This window comes from Pelodiscus sinensis, chromosome Z, assembly GCF_052426305.1.
Source record: "Pelodiscus sinensis isolate ZL-2025 chromosome Z, ASM5242630v1, whole genome shotgun sequence".
Classification (NCBI taxonomy): domain Eukaryota; kingdom Metazoa; phylum Chordata; order Testudines; family Trionychidae; genus Pelodiscus; species Pelodiscus sinensis.
In genome coordinates this window covers 29,098,829-29,119,934 of record NC_143085.1, presented here as the reverse complement: position 1 = coordinate 29,119,934, position 21,106 = coordinate 29,098,829, and the positions used below count along the sequence as shown (strand labels likewise).

Genomic DNA, 21,106 nt, shown 5'->3' with positions numbered 1-21,106 from the left:
CGTGGGCCAATCAGCGAGCAGGGGACGCACATTTAAACACCCTCACCGGGAGGCAGCCGCGCTGACTCAGATGGCTCCAATGCAATAAGGGAAGGCGGGACGTGTTCCCGTTGCGTTCCAATCAAAGCTCAGAGAATTGTGACAGGCACCTGGGGGCGCCAATCAGGCAGCGGAAGGTGAGAGCTCAGTGTATCTCTTTGGAGCAGTTCGACAGCCGTGCTCTGTCTCGGTGCAGCAGCCCCAGGGAGTTCTCCGACTATTGCCAAGACAGCTTTGAGCCGGGCTCGGCTCCTGGAGCCATGGCTAAAGGTAGCCACCCTGACAGGTGCCAGGAGCAGGGTAAGCAAGGGGGCGGGGCTGGAGATGGGCAGGGGGCGCATGTGGGGTGGCGGCGCCGAGGGAGCCGTGCTGGCATGTGTGGGATGCGGGGCAGGGAGCGGCTGGGTGGCGGTAGCACGTGGGGGCGAGGGCGTTCTGAGGAAGGGCGCGGGCTGCGGGGTGTGAATGGAGCGGGGCTATCTGGGGCGGCTGTGACTTGGGGGGCTGGGACGCGGTGGGGGCTTGTGGGACCCGTGGGGGGGCGGGGGCTGGGACGCGGTTGGGTGACTCGGGGGGTGTCTGTCTTGCGGGGGCGCTGTGAGCGGGGCTCTAGGGAGACGCGTGTTTCCTTGGGAGGGGGGCTCAGCCCCCCAGCGGCCGGGCTGGTTTGTCTCCTCTCTCTCTGCTCGCCGCAGCGTGTCCTCGGCGGCTCCTCCCCCAAGCGGGGTGCGCGCTGGGCCGGCCCCGAAGGGGCAGGGCTGCCTGGGCTTGGCTCGCTGCACCGAGCCCTTGGAACATGGCGCAGGTGGCGGCGGCTTTGGCCGCTGCCGGCAAGTGAAGCAGGCGCCGGGCATGGCTCTGATGCCTCCTTCCCCTGCTCTCCCCTAGGCAAGACCATGCCCAAGCCCCGCGGCGGCAAAGCGGAGGAGGCGGCTCCGGAGAGCACCGAGCGGCGGGGGCCTGGCCGCCCCAGGATGAACGGGGTAAGCGCCCTGCCCGTCTCCCCCGCGCTCGGCAGAAAAGCAATTTCGTGCCCCTTCCAAGCCGGCCACCGGGCTGCGGAGGCGCCTCAGAAGCCGCCCCGGGAAAACGAGCCTAGGTCTGGGGAGCAAGGCAAAATCCCCTCCCCCTCCCAGGGCAGGGGGACGCTGCAGGAGCTGGGGGAGGCGGGAGAATATGTGTAGGAGTCCTTGTGATGCCGCCTCTTGCATCCAGCCTGGGCCTGCCGCCGCGCGCCCCAACTAAGGGGCGCCCTGAGCTGCTCCCCGCCCAAGCAGACGTGGCCATACGCAGCCCCTCCTGCTGGGACTCTGTACAGGCCTGGCTGCCGCTGCTTCCATCTGGGGAACTTGCCGCAGCGGCGGACGTACTGAAGTCAATGAACCTGCTCACGTGAGTAAAATTACCCGTGTAGGAAGCTGCTGTTGCTGTTACTGCAGTAGCCTTCCAAGCCCTAGGCAGGATGCGAGAGTCACTCTAGCTTCAATCTTGCAAGCTGGTCCCCATTCATTGAGGCTTTGGCCAGGCTAAATGGTCTGTCTGTAGGAATCAGGGCAGCAGATGGGCCTATGGAAGCTGTATAAGCACTAACAATTAGTATCTCCCTGCCTGGAAGAAATGGCAGTCTTGGGTCCTCCAAATACTTATCCTCTGTGCCTGACTTCTAGCGTGTGATTAGTTGCATTGAAATTAAAGCATCTTTAAGTGTCCACAATCTTGGGACCTAAAGTACAGAATGAAGAAAACTATTTCTAGATAGGTAAAGGTCTTAAATGAGGGGGTATAGATATACACTACTCTGAGAACCTTGAAATGGCCAGGAACTAATACAATGTTGCTCTTGGGTAAAGATTACAAATTACAGCTAAATCAGATTAAGGTGACAACATTTAAGCAGTTTATCAGTTTTTAAGTTACATATATGTTCCATAATAGGCTCCCTTTACATGTCATTGTTTATGCACCCTTATGTTCAGCTATGTGGTACATTTCATGCTTTACTATAAAGTTCCTTTTTAGTGAAAAATATTTTTTCATTTGAATCTGAAAATCTGTGGGGGGGTTTTTTGTGTGTGTGTAAGGAAATATAGGCAAGGCAATCTTACTTTTAGCTAAATTACATCAACATAATCATGACATGGTGGGATTGAAAATCAGAATTGCTACATAAAACTTAAGAGTCAAAGTGAGAGGGGGTAGTAGATAATGGTACTTCTCTAAGACCCCATATAAACCTTTCCCACACAAGTGCAGGGGATGATCATTCAATAAATCACCCTTTTCACTTTCTCTGAAGATCTGGCACTGGCCATTTTGGAAACAGGATACTTGATGGGCCATTGGTTTGACCCAGTTTTGCCATGTTTACGTTCTTAGCTCACTGGAATGAGGCACCACTCATGGTGGATTGTCTTTCTAAATATGCGCATGGACTCTGTTGGACTCCTGGAGCATGTTTCACTCTCAGTGGGACTTAAATATGCCCGTGAGACACTTACCTGTGTTAAAGTGCTCTGCTGTGTTCTTGAGCTCATTATTGATTGAATAGATGGAGAAAAATTTAATAGAAGTTCTCTCCCAAACACCATCTTGTCATGATGCCAAAATGAAATGCTTTCTAACCTGCTCAGACAGTGTGCTAGAAACAATGCTGCTTAATTTTCCAATTGGTTAGACTGTTCTCTCTGATCATCTGTACCTCTGTGTACTGTATGTGTTGACATATGTTTTCCAATTGATTTTTTTTGAATGGGGGTCGTAGAAGAAACTCCAGATTATTATTATCAAAACGGAGGGTTTTTTAAACTAGCCTTTGATTTTTCTTTTTAATGCAATTTCAGGGGAAACATCAGCTTTCTAAATAATGGATTATATTGGTCTTTGGTCTGCACTAATGCAGAGAAAATCATCACATTGAATAATTATTCTGTTAAAAATAAACATTTGAGAGAGAAATGAGCACCAGATGCTGCTCTCTCACTAGCATTGCACCTTATGTTTAAGTCACTTGGGACTGGGTACACATCCCAAGAAAAGAATTTAGACCTGTACCCTAACACTTAAGTAAACTAACCTTATGCATTTATAGAATAGTGATAGAAATGTAGCCGTGTTAGTCTGGGGTAGTTGAAGCCCCCAATCATCACCTCTAATACCATTAACTCACAAACATCCCACTCTCCCTACCTCTAATATCAGTTCACAGACACTTACGTTCCTCCTCCCCCCCCCCCCCGCATCCCTCTCCTGTTCTGCAATGTGATTTGTCCTTTTCATATTTGTTCATTTTTTTTAATTGTATCCTTTGGTATATATGGTTGTGACTACTTTCTTCCACTATTTGATCTGAGGAAGTGGGTCTGGCCCACGAAAGCTCATCATCTAATAAACCATCTTGTTAGTCTTTAAAGTGCTACATTGTCCTGCCTTATGTATTTAGTTTGTTTTTGAGGAAGTGTCTCTGAACAGACATTGCCATGCAAATTCTTAGCACAAGCTACAGGTTTAACTTCTCTAGTCTGGCACTCTCTGGTTTAGCAACCTCTGTGGTCCAGCATGAGTTCAGTTAACTGGATGTGCACTTATCATGGGTGTGGCCAAGTTTCCTTTGATCTCATAATGTTTGTTTACAGCTATCAGTCCTGGCTCTGTGTTCTTTGCTGTGATTTAGCTCTAATTTACTCCTACATCTTCAAAGAGCCAATAAGCAGTTGAAGTGTTAATAATGCTGCTAGACAATATTGACCTCCTGTGGTTCAGCAAATTCTCTGGTTAGCTCTGGACAGGTCCCAAAGCAGCCTAACTAGAGAGGTTTAACTTGTATTACTAATCACAGTCTGTGTCTGTGTCTGTGTCTGTGTCTGTGTCTGTGTCTGTGTCTGTGTCTGTGTCTGTGTGTGTTTAGATAAATGGATCCTCTGCTATTCAGATGCAAAATGTTACAGTTATGTGGGTGTTGGCCTATGCAGCATGATGCAGATAATTGGAGTCTTTGGGATTGAGATTTATTTGACATGAATCTTTTTTGGTTCTCTGTTTTAGGAGAACGTATTTGCTGGCCAGTCCAAAATCTACACCTACCTAAGTCCTAACAAATCTCCTGGTGCTCGTCCTCCACTTCAAGAGGAAAACTCAGTCATGCCTCATGAGGTGAAATGTCAGTGCAAAACACTAAATGAAACATGCAAAAGAGGAGATGGTAAGATTGACTTTCCACAAATTTGCTTGTGGGTTATTTGGCCCTGTGTCTGTATGTCTCGAACTTTCAAACTGGGATCTGAAATTGTACCTTTTTTTGTAGACTCTCTGCCTTCCCAGTAGGGATGAAAGCAACTAGTCGCTTCTCCACCTCCTTTGTTGCCTCTATCAGAAAGAGGCATCAAGGAAGGGAAGAGAAGGTAGTGCTGGAGGGAGCTGGCTTGAAAGCTTGTTTCCCCCCAGCTCCATGGGAGGGGGCAGGGGTGCAGCACCGGGATTCCAACTTTGAAATGTATAGAGTCCCCCACTAGCCCCAGGCTTTTCCTCTTTGAAATGTACAAGAGCCCCAGTAGGGAGCCTAGAGATGTAAGAGTGTAGTTGATTAACGGTTAATCAAAAGCTTATAGATTAATACTATAGGCTACGTACATTTCCTTCTGTCCCCCCCCCGCTCCCTTTCCCTGCCCCTTCCAGCCAGTAAACTTTTTAGCAGGCTGGCCAGCAGCCTGGCTCACTCCTTGCTTATTACAGGTCTGGGACCCTACCCCACTGCAGCTCTGGATTTAAAGTGTATTAGGAGTTGGCAGGTAGCCTGGTTCATCCTGGCTTGTGCTGGATCCAGGACATACCCCTGCTTTGGCAATGCATTTGAAATGCATTGGGAGCCACATGGGCAGGCAGCCAAGCTCAGTTCCGGCTCGCACCAGGACCAGGAGCTCAGATGTCCCCTAGACATCTAGATGTCCCCTGCTGCCTCTTCATCAGAGGCACAGCACTGAGCAACAGGCAGCCAGTCTGCAAGGGAAGCTTTGCTCCTCAGGAGTGAGGCCAGAGTGCATTGGCTGCTGGCCCTGCCCCTGGGGGCTATAGAATAGTCGAGTAACCAATAAGAATTCATGAGGTTACTCAACTATTCAATTAACTGATATTTAACATCCCTAATGGAGCCTGCAGTCCCTGCTAACCTCATGCTCCACGCAGAATTTCAATCTTTAAAATGCACAAGAACTCCTGCTGGGACTCTTGTACATTTTAGAGGTGGAACATGTTGCTATTCCTTATCAACTAATTGAATAGTTGATGGAAATGCCAGTTAATTCAATTAGTTGATCTGTTAAAACCATTTAATCAAAATTTAACATTCTGACTTCCCAGCAAATCGCATGTATGGCATTTCAACACTCTTACTAATACTGGCCTCTTTACCAGTTTCACTTAAATGATGCAGTTGCTTGGTTAAAATTTCCCTCTTGTTTTATTTGTTTTATTTTCCTCATTGTAGGACTTAAATATTTAGCCCTTAATATTTCCTAAATTGGCTGCATTCTCCATTTGCATTTGATCTCTCCAGGTCACTTTGCAGTTTAGCTTATCTTCTTTTGCATGTTGTTACCTGTACAGGCAGTCCCCGGGTTACGTACAAGATAGGGACTGTAGGTTTGTTCTTAAGTTGAATTTGTATGTAAGTCGGAACTGGTACATATTGTAGGGGAAACTCTAGCCAAACATTTCTCCAGAGCTCAGTTTTATTCTCCCACACCTCACTTCCCTCAGTCCTTTATTCTCAAGCTGAGGTGTCTGCTGAGAAAAGCCGCTCCGCATCTCCCTGGTCTGCTGGGGGGAAGCAGCTAGTGCGGGGCTGCCTCACCCCGTTTGTAAGTAGGGATCCGATGTAAGTCGGATCCATGTAACCCGGGGACTGCCTGTAGTTGATATCCTCTGCAGATTTGATTATTATTGAATTAATGCCAAGGAAATGCCAACCTCAAAAAGGTACAAAACAGCCACATAGTGTGAAGGGAGGTGCCAGGGCTTAGGGGTACTTAATGTCTGTGTGCATAGAGTTACGGGTGCAGAGGGGGAGAGCATCTTTTGAAAACAGATTTTTTGTTTAACTAGACCAGGAATGCTGGAAAAATGGTAGCTGCTTTTTTACTGTGACAGTATGAGAAGGCTTCATAAATCAGTTTGAGAATCATTGATCTGTTAAACCTCTCACCAATTTTAGCACCTAATAAACATGTTTACTTAGTCGACCATAATACATATAAATTTTCAGATAAGATTTGTAAGACACTGAGTTGTTTGCAGTTAACCTCTCTTCCCTGTTCATGGAATTAATCTTACCCTAACTGGCTTTACTATTGCTTGTTAAATACTAGAATTTTGTATGCATCAATCACTGTGGTACCTGGATGCCATTTAAAAAAAATCATATTTACATTGAACAGCAAATAAATGGCTTCATCGTTTAAGCCAGATCCACCTACCAGCAAATCCAGCAACAAAGAAAGACGATAAAATAAAAGCACATCTTTTTCTTAATAGTGTCTAGGATGGACCAATAGGAAATATGTTTCAAAAATACCTCCTCCATCAAAAGTGAGGATGCTGGGGATGATGGTAAAAGGACCCAGATTATAATCTGACAGTGCTTCGGGGCCTGTTGAAATTCTTACTGAAATCAATAGAAAGACTTGCAATCACTGCTGAAGTAAAGGCATCTGGCCCCTAGAGATTTCTGATAAAGGCTCTCATTCAACAAAGTACATAAGCATGTGCTCAACTTTAAGTATGTGAGTAATCCCGTCCTTATTCAGCAAGGCTTGTGAAACTAATTTACATTTTAATATTTAGCACATGTTTAAATGCTTTGCTGAATCTGGATCATAACACAGTGGATCTTGGTTAGATGATGGTTTAGAATGTTGTATCTGACTTTTTTTTTAAAGGCATTGACCAGGAACTAGGGATGTTAATCAAGTAGTCAATGGAATTTCCATCTATTAATTAAGGGGGGGTGCTCACAACCCCCACTGTGGCTCTGCCTTTTAAATGTCGTAAGAGCCTGATGGGCCACAGTGGTCCTGGAGCTGGCGTGAATCGAGACTTCTTAGTCCCTACTTGTGCTAGGGATGTAAGCAACTAGTTGAGTCACTAATCGACTAGTTGCTTCACCACCCCCACCCCCACCCCGCCCTTGCTGCCTCTGATAGAGGCATCAAGGGAAGGGAACGGAAGCCAGTGCTGGGGAGAGACGGCTTAAAAGTTGGTTTTCCCCCCCAGCACTGTCTCCACAGGGGAGCCAGAGGTGCAGCAGGGGACTGGGTGCGAGCCAGGACAACTGAGTCCTCTGTTTGTGGTGGGTTGTGGTTTTTTGTTTTTAATGTAGTAAGAGCTGTCTGGCTCTTGCTACATTTAAAAGGCAGAGCTGCAGCGGGGTTAGCTCCCGGGACCAGTGCAAGCTGGAACTAAACAGTCCCAGTTTGTGCCTCTTCTGGGACTGCTGCATCTCTGCCTCCACTGTCTCCCCCTCTTCCCCTGCATCACAGAGACTGTGCTGGGGGAGAACCATCTTTTAAGATGGTCCCCTCCCCCCCCCCGCATCAGCCTGTGCTTCCCACCTCGTCCTCTTGGTGCCTCTGACACAGAGGCACCAAGTGGTGGGGAAAGCAAGTAGTAGACTCAACTACCTGATAAGCGTATGTTTACTTCTAAGCATATGCTCAGATGCTTCTTCCTTACATCCAACTTCTCCCTTACATCCCTATCAGGAACCCTTTGGACTGGCACCTACTTTGTGACTTGGCATTTACTGATAGTAGCCAAAGATTGAACCAGCTGTAGCAATGTATACACATTGTAACTAAGGACAGCAATTCTGATTCTTCTTCTGTTTCCATTATTCTCTTCTTGGATGGCATTGGCTTCTTACCACCAATGGCTGCAGCCACTAAATATGGGACTAGAGTACCCCAGCAGACTGCTAAAACACTTTACGTGCAGTTGTCATATCAGTTCTAGCATTTAATATAGCAAATGTGCTTGGTCAAGAGTGCAATTGTTACAAAACTCCTTTTATAGTATCTCCTGTGTTGAACCTTGGGAAATGTTGTCTGGATAACATCTTGAACTAGACAGAATACCTGGGCTCAAATCTTTTCCCTACCACGCTTTATGAGCTGTAGGAATTAGACTCGTATCTAACTGAGAACTTTGTCCAATTTGGCCCTTATGACTTCTTACTTTGCCTGGCAGCAGAAGAAATACAATGTTTCCCCTGCTCTGTCCTGTAATTTTATAACCTAAAATACAAGTTAGAAATCTTTTAAGAGTTAGGGCATTTTGTGATATAGAAGAAGGGAAAGCAAGACAACTTATGTTAGTCCTGTGTTTTCCATTCACAGGAAAAAAAAGTATTGTTAATACAACAGAAGGTGCTATTAGACCAGAAGGCCAGAATGATAAAGAAAGTGGATCTGACCCTTCAGAGTCCTTTTCTAATCAAAAACAAGAAGCTGCAGAAATTCAGAAAAATGTGTCTCTGCCTTCTGATTCTACTGATGCAGCAAATGCAAAGCAAGCTCAGAAGAAGGTGGTAAAAGCAAAACATGGACCAAGACGAAAGTAGGTGACATGTGAAAACAAAGGCATATTTTGGATGTGTTAAGCAAATTTACCAGATTTTCTGCTATAGACACTTAGGGTACATCTAGACTACATGCCTCTGTCGCCAGAGGCATGTAGATTAGGCTACCAGACATAGGAAAATGAAACAGCAATTTAAATAATCGCCGCTTCATTTAAATTTACATGGTTGCCGCGCTGAGCCGACAAACAGCTGATCAGCTTGTCGGCTCAGCACGTCAGCCGTGTAAATTTAAATGAAGCGGCGATTATTTAAAACGCCGCTTCATTTTCCTATGTCTGGTAGCCTAATCTACATGCCTCTGTCGCCAGAGGCATGTAGTCTAGACGTACCCTTAGAGTAGGTATCAGAAGAAAATTCCTAAAGAAATGAGGAGTCATGTGGCACCTAAAAACTAACATTTATTTTGGCATAAGCTTTTGTGGGTAAAACTCCGCTTCGTCAGATGCAGTATGAAGCAAGGTTTAGCCATCTGAGGTGGGATTTTACCCATGAGCATTTATGCCCAAATGAATCTGTTAGTCTTTAAAATGTCACAGGATGACTTGTTGTTTTTACAGATACAAACTAACATAGCTCCCTTTTGATACTTGCTACTCTAAAGAATAATTTCATGTAAGTTCTGTACTGTGGTATAAGCCTTGGTTTTTTCTTGAAAATATAGCTTTCTAACTTGTATTCGAGCATTTCCACTAATCTCCACTAATGGGAGCTAACAAGTGATTAAAAGATGATTGTGGGGGGCAAAACAGGAAATTCGAGACATATTCAGGATAATACATTTATAACTAGTGGTCTGAGTGAGCTGGTAAAAGATCACTTTTGCATGAGCAGTATGAACCAAGATTTTGCCGTTTGATGGATGCACCCCTCTCCAGCAGCAGCTAACCATGGGGCAGCTTTAAAGATGGAAATTCTAGAGCATTTTATGTTGAGATGCACAAATGTGCTCTAGCAGTGGTTCCCAACCTGCAGTGGGCCATGAACCACTGGTTGTCAAGTCAGCAGCTCTGGGGGCAGGGGCTGGAGAACTCCTCCTCTCCTGCCAAGGCTATTAGAGGTATGTCCTGCCTTGCCTCTCAGCCATCCAGTGCCTGCCAGGCACATGGTCTCCTCCCGGCCATGGAAAAGCATTTCCCTCCACAGTGGGAGGGCCGTGCAGAGACAGGTCTGCTTCCAGCTGCAGAAGAGCTTCCCTGTGCAGGGATCCACTCTTCTGTGGTTGGAAGGAGATGCTGGGTGGCTGACAGGTGGGGCAGGACATGCCTCTCCCAACAGCTGTGGTGGGAGGGGAGGCGCTGGGAAGAGTTGCCCAGCCCAGCCCAGCCCCTGGAGGAGCCATGACCCAGACAGCTGTGCTCAGCTGGGGGCTGGGAGTCAATGCAGGGCTAGGTGAAGGGAGTGGGGAGGGTTCTGAGAGGATGGCTAGTAGTGGCGGGGGGAGGGGGGGCAGGCTCTGAGGGTGGGGCTGACACTGGGAGCTCTGGGAATTGGGCTAATATTGTGGACTGGGGGCTGGCACTGGGGGCAGGGCTTGGATGTGGTGGGGCTCTGGAAACAGGAGGCTGGAACTCGGGTATGGTGGGGGTAGCTCTAGGGCTGGGGCTGGCACAGGTGTTTAGGATGGGGGCTGACACTGGGGGCTCTTGGGTCAGTGGCTGGCACTGGGGGGGTAGTAGAGGCTTCTAGGGTTAGGACTGGCATTGGGGGCTGGGGCTTTTGGCGCACTGGCAACATTGTTTGCATATTCATTGTTTGCATAATGAACATGCAAATAAAATGTTGACGTTCCGCCAAAAGTTTGTGAATAGGTTTGCTGGTCCCGGGTATCAAAAAGATTGGGAACTACTGCTGTAGAGTAGTAATTTGAGCTAATCCTCTGCACTTCAGAAATACCTGAGTCTCATCCCAAGAGTTTGAACTGAAATACAGGTGGTGAGGCCAGTGGGGAAGAATTAGAGTAAAAAAGGAGTATCCGAATGAGAGGTGCATATAGAAAGTCCTTAGTTTTGGCCAGCCATCTCTCAGATCATTGTCTTGGCAACAAATAGCTTCTTGACAGACTCTCTTGAGTTATGGCAGTGAGGCCAGAGAAGCTGAAGTGTTTATGTATCCTTTCCTTATCCCTTAGAGCACAAGGGAAAACATTACAGAATCGAAAAGTGACAGACTATTACCCTGTTAGAAGAAGTTCCAGGAAGAGCAAAACTGAATTGCAGGTAGTGCTTTTCGTATAACCTACTGAAAACTGGCATTTTCCATGCTGTCCGGCAGCTGAACACTTATGAGGCTGGACGCAGATGCTTGTAATTTTAGAACTATCTAGGATGGTTCTTAGATAAAGTACAATACAGTATGGACCTCCCTGGTCAGGCACCCTCAGGACCTGAGCTGTCTTTATCCAGGAAGTTTGCTAGACTAGGGGAGGTCAGTGCTGCCCTGCTGGCTGTATCCCTTCCACATACTGGCATGGGCTCTCCACCCTGCTACCGCAGGGTCTGCTAAAGTTGGCTGCTGCTAGCCTCACTGCCACAGAGTACCCCAGCCAAGGCTGTCTGGCTTCCCTGACCTGCTGCTAGGGCCACCCCACTGCCCCTGGGGATTCCAACAGCCTGCTTCCACCAACCCAACTTCAGGGAGTTCCCTGGCAGAGGCTGCCTGGTCATCCCAGCCCTCCTGCCACTGAGGGGTTTCTGACCAGGGCTCCCCAGCTGCCAACAGCACCACTGCAACTGTGGGTTTCGCAGCCACTTTGCTCCACTAGCACCAGGGTTCCTTGGCCAGGGTGTGGAGGGCTCCCCAGATGTCACTTGCCCCAGCCCCTGCATTGCTCCCACCTCCAGAGCAAGATCTGTGGTCCTGCTTGGACTATGGATGTTGCCAGACCAGAGAGTCCTGGATTTGGTAGACACGACCTGTTTACTTGCAACATCTTTCTCAAACATCAAAATCTAAATTTGGAGTCCTTTAAAGATGCCTTCCAGCTGCTCATATAGAAAAATGTGCACATTCCTGGACAGCACTTTGAAATTTTCTTTTTAATGTTAAGTCCTACCTCTGACATGTCTGAAGTTTAGAAGGGCACCACAGAGTGGTGTGTAGAAATATAAGCAGATAAATACCTCCCTAAAACACTTAGCTCAATCCCCATCCCGAAATCCTAGTAGCAATATTATAGGTTTTTCTTTTTGCAGACTGAGGAAAAGAAGAGAATAGATGAATTAATTGAAAGTGGGAAAGAAGAAGGAATGAAGGTAACTGCAACACCAACTTAAATAGTATGACACTGACTGTGCATTGCTATTTGTATTTTTCAGTGAATTTGTAAATGTATTATGTCATCCTTTTTAATGTCAAGCTGTAATACTAGTGTTTCTTTCCTTTGGAACAACAGATATGGTGGTGTAAAGAACATTTTGTTTGTGCTGTAAAATAAAGGTCTCATCAGCAATCGTATACTTCCAAGGAAATGAATGAATCACTTGTGCATACTCCTTGGACTAGCTTCTAAGTGTTTGTGGGTCTCCTCCTGTGTCTGTCAACTGTATGGTAAAAAGGTTTTTTGGCATGGCACAGAACAGCAAATATAGGCTTTTTCCTTATGGCAGCAAATGATGGGAGAGCTACTACCACCGAACTAGGGACGTGAAAGGTTATCTGGTGGGGGCTAAAACAACTCCCTGCCTACCATGGCACTGGGCTGCTCCAGCCCCACAGGGGGCCTGCCACAGACAGGAGCTGCTCTCATCCGAAGCAGCCACTGTCTACAGTGAGTCTGGGCGACCCACAGGCAGGGAATGCTCCAGTGTGAGCTGGGAACCAGAAACCAGTGGCAGTCCCAGACCCTGTGTGCAGGTTGGAAGCCAGCAGACCCAGTGTGGGCTGGGAGCTGCTGCAGCCAGGCTGGAGCTGTCCACTGCCCCGGATCCTGCTTAATTGGTCAACCTAACATTTAACCAATTAACTGAGATTTTACATCCCTACATCACAGTCAGTGCATTAGCTGATATCACAGTTAACTGCCTACTGCCCAGGCCTGTGGGTTCTTATCTATTTAAAACAGTTTAAATATTTTGCGGCTTTGCTAACTTAGCTCCTTTTTTCCTTTGACAGATTGATTTCATTGATGGTAAAGGCAGAGGGGTAATTGCTACCAAACACTTCAACAAAGGAGAATTTGTGGTAGAATACCATGGGGATCTCATAGAGATCACTGATGCTAAAAAGCGAGAAGCTCTGTATGCCCAAGACCCATCCACAGGTTGCTATATGTACTACTTTCAGTATCTAAGCAAAACATACTGGTAAGCTTTGGATTCTATTCATTTTAAAGTCTATTTAAGGAATGGAATAAGTGGATGAAGATTTGAAGGTGCTCGATCATTCAGTTTTCCTGTTAAATTTTGAACTTGGAATTTTTACACTTATGTGGAGAGACTGGCTTTTCATTCCCACTGCTTAAACATTCAAAACTACTTGTTGGGCATCTTGTCTGATTATAATGTGTGAAATTGGAATTAAGACAACATGGCTTAGTAGATAGAACTGGGATTTGGTTTTTCTAGAGCAGTGAGGGGCAACCCAGGCTAATGAGTGGGCCACAAGTGGCTCTCCATCTCAATGGACAGCATGATTGTCCTAACCAAGACAATCTCCTGAGATAGGGTAGTTTGCAAACTGCATGCATGTACCTAGAATTTATGGGATGTGCCAATTAAACCGTATCCCTGCTCTGATTGGATGCAGAGAGAACACACAGGCTCTCAATGTTGTGCACAGTCAGCACACACCTCACTTCACATGCCTTTACTTCAATAAATAAAGTGATAGTTTTTTTTTTTCTACCAGTATTAAATTCTATGCAGATGACAACTATCAAAATTGGGCAACCATGTACGTGACCCACTGTAAATGTCTCATCGGCATAGAACCTCAATATACCACATGTGGTTCTTGGGCAACAGATTACCTGTCCCTGCTAGAGCAACTTGGTTAAGCTTATTCCGCCTTTCAGGGCAGTGGTGGCATCAGGGTAGGTAGCTTTAAAACAGACAAAAAATACTATTTGCTGATTGGACACAATGTTTTCATCTCTTGATTTTTTTTTTTTTTTCAGTGTGGATTTACTTCTTCTAGCTGCGAGAACATGACTTTGTGTGCTGTGCAGAAATCTCCCAATCTGTGTTTTTGTTCTTTCAGTGTTGATGCTACAAAAGAGACTAATCGTCTGGGAAGGCTGATTAATCACAGCAAATGTGGCAATTGTCAAACAAAGCTTCACGATATTGATGGCATACCTCATCTTATTCTGATAGCCTCACGAGACATTGAAGTGGGTGAAGAACTATTGTATGACTATGGTGACAGGAGCAAAGCTTCCATTGAAGCTCATCCATGGCTGAAACACTAATCCATCCTACTTTGGGCTAAGCACCATTGAAGAGAGCTGATGGATTTTTTTTTTAATTTAATACATCTATCTGCGTGGATTGCTTCTTATATTTTAAAATTGTTTAAAAAAACCCTTTTTGCTCTGCAGTATTTAAATATCTGTTACAGGTTTCCAGACAGACTTGAACAGATTATCATAGATTATAGAAACTTTTTATTCAATTTTGTACATTTTTGCAAATATTGATCTGTGCTTCCTGAGCATACACTCAAAGACTTATGCGTATTTTATAAGGGCGGAGGGAAAAAATTAAATCTGAAACTCTTGGGTTGTGCTCCTGCTTTGGCAATGAAATCTCATGTCCTGTTTTAGAAGGGGCAATATTGACTGTTTAGCTTGAATAGTGACAGATGTATCCTATGATTTAACTCTTAAGTCATTGATTTGATTTCCTTGTCATCCTTTTTAAACCTAGCACTGACTGGCCAAGGACTTTTTCATGAATGAAGCATTGTTTGTATTATTCTTAACTAGTCTGTACTAGGAGTCTTTTTCCCAGCACACTGCCCCTTGTTGGCAAAGGCACCAAATCCACTGCAATAATGGATTGAATAATCAATCTGCCTGCTTTCTTCAGAGACACAACTCCAATCCAAATGGAGCTGGATTTTTAAAACCTGACTTATTATCAATGTGAAGGTAAAACGTGGAAGTCATCAAAATGAGGAATTGTTTTCTAAAAAGTTTGTCCTTTTTTAGTTGGTGGCAGATTTAAGGGAGTCTTGTTAAATGGCTTTTTCAAAACACAAAAACAAAAGGCCTCTCTTAAAAACATATTACCTTCAATGTTAATTGGCCACATCAGAAACTTAATTATTTACTGTGAAAGCTGGAAGTAGATCAGAGTGTTTCCAGAATTAGGAGTCTTGTCTTCATGTACAGCTTCAGTTTTTTACTTTTGGAGTTATGTATATGCATTGAAAACAGATTCCTTAGGGCCTAATCCTGTAAGCTGTCATGCACTGTCTGATCCCATTGAATTCTACAGGAGTTGAGGATGCTTAGTACCTCACTGGTGCAGGCTCATTATTAGGGAAACCATTGTATGGGAAGGCTATACAGTGGAGATCTCTACAGTGAATATGAGCTCTTATCAATTGAAGTGTTTGCCAAGATGTGCTTGGCATGTGTATAGCTGAACAATGGCCTAAGGCCACCAGTCACACTTGCTGCTGGAAAACGTCAGTAAGATCTGTGACTTTATTAATGTTCCCTGTATCTCCATGTTCTCAAAGCTGCTCATACCATCCAAGGCAGTCTTGTGCACTTGTATAACACCTAAGGTGATACAGTCCAACCTATGTGTTTTAGCAGCAAGAGAGGTGGTTTAGTGATGTTTTAAAAACAAAAACTTGAATATGTCTGTAAAATAAAAAATATATTTATTAACTATGAATTGGCTGTTGTGGTGCCTAACTCTGTCTCTGATATATTTAAGAAAGCTGTGAAAATGGTTAACCCTTAGTCTCTGTCTCCACTCCATGCAGTGAAAACTCAGGAGGGGAGGATCTGTATATGTCCAGTCTCTAAAGCTTGACAACTCTCTTATATATTTTGTACATACCGCTTTGGGGCTTTGTTAGACTTCATCACAGAGCTCCTCATCTACGTTTACCAGTGCTATAGATATCGTTCTCACGGTTCAATTTAGCAGGCCTAGTAAAGACCATCAACTGTTAATCCTCTGAAGCAAGAAGAATAAGAGGAGCTAATGGAAGAGTTTCTCCTGTCAGTATCCTGCACTAGAGATGCCTTGGTTGTGTACTTTAGTTTGACATAGGCCAGGTCTACACTAGGGGACAATTAGAGAAGCCAAATGTGTGCAGATTGGCTAGAACACAGACTTGGAAGTGGAACAAACCTGTACTTTATCATAGGCTGATTGCAACCTTGGACAAGTCACTCTTCACCTCTATTCCCCCATGTCCCCTTCTTGTAAAATTCTAACAATGTCTACCCACCTTGTTGTTGAAAATACTCAGGCCTTTTTTGTAACTGACAGTTGAATGCTGCTATATTGAAAAGCAGCAATAAGGCTAGTGGGACACAGAAAATGTAGATTTCTGCTTTCTAATTGACTGTTGTACAGTTTTTCTGCAACTGGATCAGTATCATAAACAGAATTCTACCACAGACTGCATGTTGCTATGGCTTTTACATGTTATGCTGCAGGATCCCTCACTTACTCCAGCCTCACACCCCACCAGTTGATACCTAATGGCTTTGTAATTGAGTCAAGGATTACTTGAGTTGGGGCCAAACTGTTCACCACACTAATTTGTATCAATACAAGCTGTCTGAAAAGGCTAGGCCTAGTCTTGAACATGGATTAAAAACAAACCAGATTTGGCTTTTTCAGTCAAGCCTGCAGTCACAAAGCCTGCTTGCTTATACTGTGTTAGGAACTTGTTTTTAAATGGGGAATTGTTGGCAGTTAAGCTAATGAACCTGAATTGTATCCAATCTAGCCTATCCCGTGTACCTTGTAAGAAACTAGCCTGAAATTCTGCAGCAAGACTAGAACTAGCATGACAGCTGCTCTGAATAGTGGAAGTGAATGCATTGATTAGGGAATCAATGCAACATTACAGCATTCCTTATAGCAGGCCTGGACAAAATATGGCCCATAGATGCTGCAGAGAGCCCCGGGCAAGTTCCTTGCTTGCCTTGCCCCATCTGCCTGCAGCTCAGAAATGGTGTTGTGGGATGTTATTTAAAAACTCTGAATCTGGAGGAGGAGGGTGGGAAAGCTGTAGGAGCTGTGCCTGCCTTCAGCAAAATCCCATTGGCTGGCTTATGGCCAGAAACCAGCCAATGGGAGCTGCCTGAATTAATAAAAGGCGGACACAAAGTACAGTAGGCTCCAGAGCATATGGCTGCTTGCCTCTCTGGGTGGGCAGCAATGTTCCCTTCATACTGCTGGCAGCACAGCTGAAGAGAACAATCAGTGGCTCCGAGTTCTGTACAGGGAGCTTACTGACTGGGCTGGGCTGATTAATCACTTGTGAAGTTGTGTCACCATCAGTTTAGAGGGAACACTGGCAGGCGGGGGGCAGATTCAGGAACAGCTGCTGGCTGGTAAGTCTCCTGGCCAGAGCCTGCTTCTGGCATCTCAGTTCCTCCCTTCCTCAACTCTGTCCCCCACTCCTGCCCCCAAGTCCACATACCCAAATCTTCTGCCCCCATCTTGTACCCATATCCCTTCTCTGACCTGGTACCCCAATTCCCTGCCCCAGATCACAACACAAATTCCTGCTCCCCCTCCTGTACCCCAATTCCCTGCCCTAGGTCACAATCCACCCCCTGTAACTCAGTCCAGTGCCCCAGGTCACATCTGCCTCATTCACCCAAGCTCCCTCCCTTACCCCAAGCTCCCTTCTGCACCCAACCTCCATCCCAGACCCTCACTTCCTCTATTAATATGGAAGAGTGCAGTCCTTGACCACTTTCCAAATTCTTGGAGTGACCTCCCCATCAAAAATTATTGCCCACCCCTGACTTATTATGGTTCTCATGAGTCACCGTATTATATGGCCCTGTGTTGACTTTCAGTAGCATTGCAGATGTTGGCCATAGTACACTGGAGGCCTTGGCTGATGAGAAGAAACTGAGTGGGAAATCTGGCAGTTGAGAAGGTTGAAAGGTGGACTGATACCACAAAAGACAGAAATCTAGATTATTTCCCCTATTACTAAAATTCAGTGCAACAGGTATTACTATTTAAGGGGAAGTGAAGAAGATTTGGTGTCAACATCTAATTGAAATTAATGGGGTAGCTAACATCTGTGAGCTGCTGTTTCAGGCTCCTGGCAGATATTCTTGCATCAGCTTTATTTTAATTTATTTATTATTCAAGGACTAGATGGAGGTAGTGATGAATGGTGATCAGTTCCACTGCTGCTTGTTGTTTGAGGTTTTGAGACTGTCCATAGACTCCTAGGTGGACTGATTGCAAGCACGCATTCTGTTGTTCTGAATGCTGCATTGTCTCCCTATTCCTTACAGGATCCTACTCAGGTGGCCTGGTGTCCATCTTTAGTAGTCCAGACCTCTCCCAGAGGGCCTCTCCTCTTTCACTTAACTCACTCAGGACAACTTCTTTCCTCAGGATTGCTGTAGCTGTTAGTTTTCCCAGTCGTTGTACCTCTTCTACAATTCTGTAAGGAACTCAGCATGCATAGATCTTACCTCCCCTCCTCCAAATTGTTATTCTAACAGCAGCATGCCTCAGTACCAAATTAGAAATGTTAATTGACATTCCCTTGAGTAACAGGAATGAGTGGTGGAGTACTCAAACCTCTATGGCAGAGTTATGCTTTAATTTTGTTATCACCAGCTGCTGATAGAGTGGCTACAGTAAAAATAGAATAAGACTATTTTTGGATGTGTTAGCCCAATAGACTTCCATGCTTGATAGAATGACTCACAGTTTAATTAGCCCTCAGGCCCAGGAAGGCTATACAAAAAGCATACCCAATGTTTTACAGATGGCAAACTCCATGTTGCAGTCCTCTGCAACACGCGTGTTTCCCATCTCAATTTTTTTCCATGTTAAGCATCTTTGATATTGCTTTACTAAATCTATTAGTGAACATGTTTGAAAATGACACTATTTTTCTGTCTTCTCTGCAGCCATATTAACATGCTTGTTACAAAGGATAATTGTACTGTATACATCAGCTGACCTACATTCTGCTTCCAGCTAGCACATAAAAGGGACTCAAAGAAGATCTTAAAATCTACTTCCCTTTTGAAGGGACTAAGATTATATTCTTGAGTCTTTTAATTTTCCTATTTATATGTCTACTCAGCATCATCATCTAATGCTGTTAAAATAACTCTTTTTAGATGTAGATGTTAGTACAAACCTCAAATACTAATTATCTCCCCTATATCTACCTTCCATCTGTCTTACCTAAATACATTTAGTAGAGGATTGCAGCTAGATAATTAATATTCCTATCTCTTCTGTATATGCAGTGCATTTAGTTTATGCTCTGTTTAATTAGTGATTATTTCCCAAAAACTAGAATTCTCTCAATTTTTCAGTACTTATGAATATGCTATAGCTCAGAAATATATTGCTTCTAAATGGTTCCAGTACTAACTGAAGTCCTATATGTCCAGTGAGCAGGGTGAGTGCATGTAATAATAGTGTTAAGTACTATGCAACACCTTACTTTATTTTTTACCTGAAGGATCATCCATAGTCATGAAAATTATATATTAATGGGCTAGTCAATGCTTGGCTTGAGTCTACCAGGTATTTGTTGTTACTAGTTATTGTAGTCTTGGTGGTAAGCATTAGGGATGTAAGCAAGTGGTTGACTAGTTGATTACTCACATCCCCCACACTTTCTTGCTGCCTCTATCAGATGTAGCAAGGGGTGGGAGTAGAAGCAGGAGCTGGTGCTGAGGGGAGACGCTTAAAAGCCAGTTTCCTCCAGCAACACCTCCATGGTGCCAACTCCTCTCTCCCCATCCCTCCCTCCCTGCTGCTGCCTCTATCAGAGTACTCTATCAGGGTATGTCTACACTGCATCCCTAGTTTGAACTAGGGATGCAAATGGAGACAATCGAAGTAGTTAATGAAACGGGGATTTAAATATCCCGCGCTCCATTAACATGATCTCGCCGGCGCGCTAGTTCGAATCACAGCTGATTCGAACCAGGAAGTGCGCGCCGGGACGCGTTAGTTCGGACTAAAGCCCTTAGTCCGAACTAATGTTACTCCTCATTTTTTGAGGAGTAACATTAGTTCGGACTAAGGGCTTTAATCCGAACTAACGCGTCCCGGCGCGCACTTCCTGGTTCGAATCAGCTGTGATTCGAACTAGCGCGCCGGCGAGATCATGTTAATGGAGCGCGGGATATTTAAATCCCCGTTTCATTAACTACTTCGATTGTCTCCATTTGCATCCCTAGTTCGAACTAGGGATGCAGTGTAGACGTACCCCCAGAGGCAGCAGCGCAAAGGGTGGGGGAGACACAGGGGGCCTCTGTGAAGCAGCCCCTGTCCACAGGCAGCCTGGGCTGGTGTGAACAGGGGCTGCTCCAGCCAAGCAGACAGCCTGGCTCAGTCCCGGCCTCCTGTGCCTCTGTAGTTTACATTGTACTAAGAGTTGGACATGCGAACAGCCCGGCTTCTACTGCATTTAAACTGCAAAGGCACAGCAGGAGTAGCTCCTGGATCTGGGGTGAGCTGTGCTTGCTCAATCCTGGGTCATGACAAGTCCCGGACTTAACCCCACTGTACCTCTACAGTTTAAATGTAACAGAAGACAGATTGCTTGTGGGCCCAGCTCCTACTACATTTAAACTGCAGAGGCGCCTCAGGGATAGCTCCTGGACCCAGCATGAGCCGGGACCGAGACGCTTCCCTTATCGACTAATTGTGTAGTCAACAGAATTTTTATTGATTACACAATTAGCCAATTACCTGCCTCTTAACATCCTTAGAAGGCATTAGGCTATTGAACAGATGATGTCAGGCTAATGTATTGCCATCATCTGAGCAATTTCCGATTTGCTTCAGTTTCTGGGTTTCTTTTAAGATCTGGACATTTCTAGTATCCAATCACTGCACAACAAAATACACTTTAGATTTAAATGTAAATTTATTCAAATGTAAACATTTTTCTGTGTTGGTAATTTTTATGAACACTTTTGTAGATAGTGTAAATAGTAATAAATGTCATATCCTTCTAGTCTTTGAAAATCCCCTCTTTTCCCAGGCACAGAGGTGAGTGGAAAAACTAATACAGGCAGTCCCCGGGTTACGTACAAGATAGGGACTGTAGGTTTGTTCTTAAGTTGAATCTGTATGTAAGTCGGAACTGGCGTCCAGATTCAGCCGCTGCTGAAACTGACCGCAAGTTCTGACTTACATACAGATTCAACTTAAGAACTCCAAGCGTCCCCAAGTCAGCTGCTGCTGAAACTGATCAGCGGCTGATTTCAGGAAGCCTGGGGCAGAGCAACTCTGCCTC

At 45.1% G+C, this 21,106-nt stretch overlaps 1 protein-coding gene across 2 annotated transcripts; it reads left to right on the top strand.

Moving 5' to 3' along the window:
* The first annotated feature begins 60 nt into the window (after nt 1-60).
* On the top strand, nt 61-15,513 carry KMT5A (lysine methyltransferase 5A). Of its 2 annotated transcripts, none has more exons than XM_075898548.2 (8): nt 61-339; nt 928-1,022; nt 4,081-4,237; nt 8,424-8,643; nt 10,797-10,884; nt 11,860-11,919; nt 12,779-12,969; nt 13,782-14,008. In XM_075898548.2, exons 1-8 carry the CDS (start codon nt 300-302, stop codon nt 13,813-13,815), a joined length of 885 nt encoding a protein of 294 aa, XP_075754663.1. In that variant the 5' UTR covers nt 61-299; the 3' UTR covers nt 13,816-14,008. The 2 variants fall into 2 exon arrangements, with proteins under 2 accessions (XP_075754663.1, XP_075754662.1); XM_075898547.2 differs by having other exon boundaries at nt 63-339; nt 13,865-15,513.
* The last annotated feature ends 5,593 nt before the right edge of the window (nt 15,514-21,106 follow it).

Coding starts and splice junctions, on each gene's coding strand:
- KMT5A (XM_075898547.2), top strand. CDS start 300: ATGGCTAAAGGTAGCCACCCTGACAGGTGCCAGGAGCAGG. Junction 340..927: donor TGACAGGTGCCAGGAGCAGG/GTAAGCAAGGGG, acceptor GCTCTCCCCTAG/GCAAGACCATGCCCAAGCCC. Junction 12,970..13,864: donor TATCTAAGCAAAACATACTG/GTAAGCTTTGGA, acceptor TTGTTCTTTCAG/TGTTGATGCTACAAAAGAGA.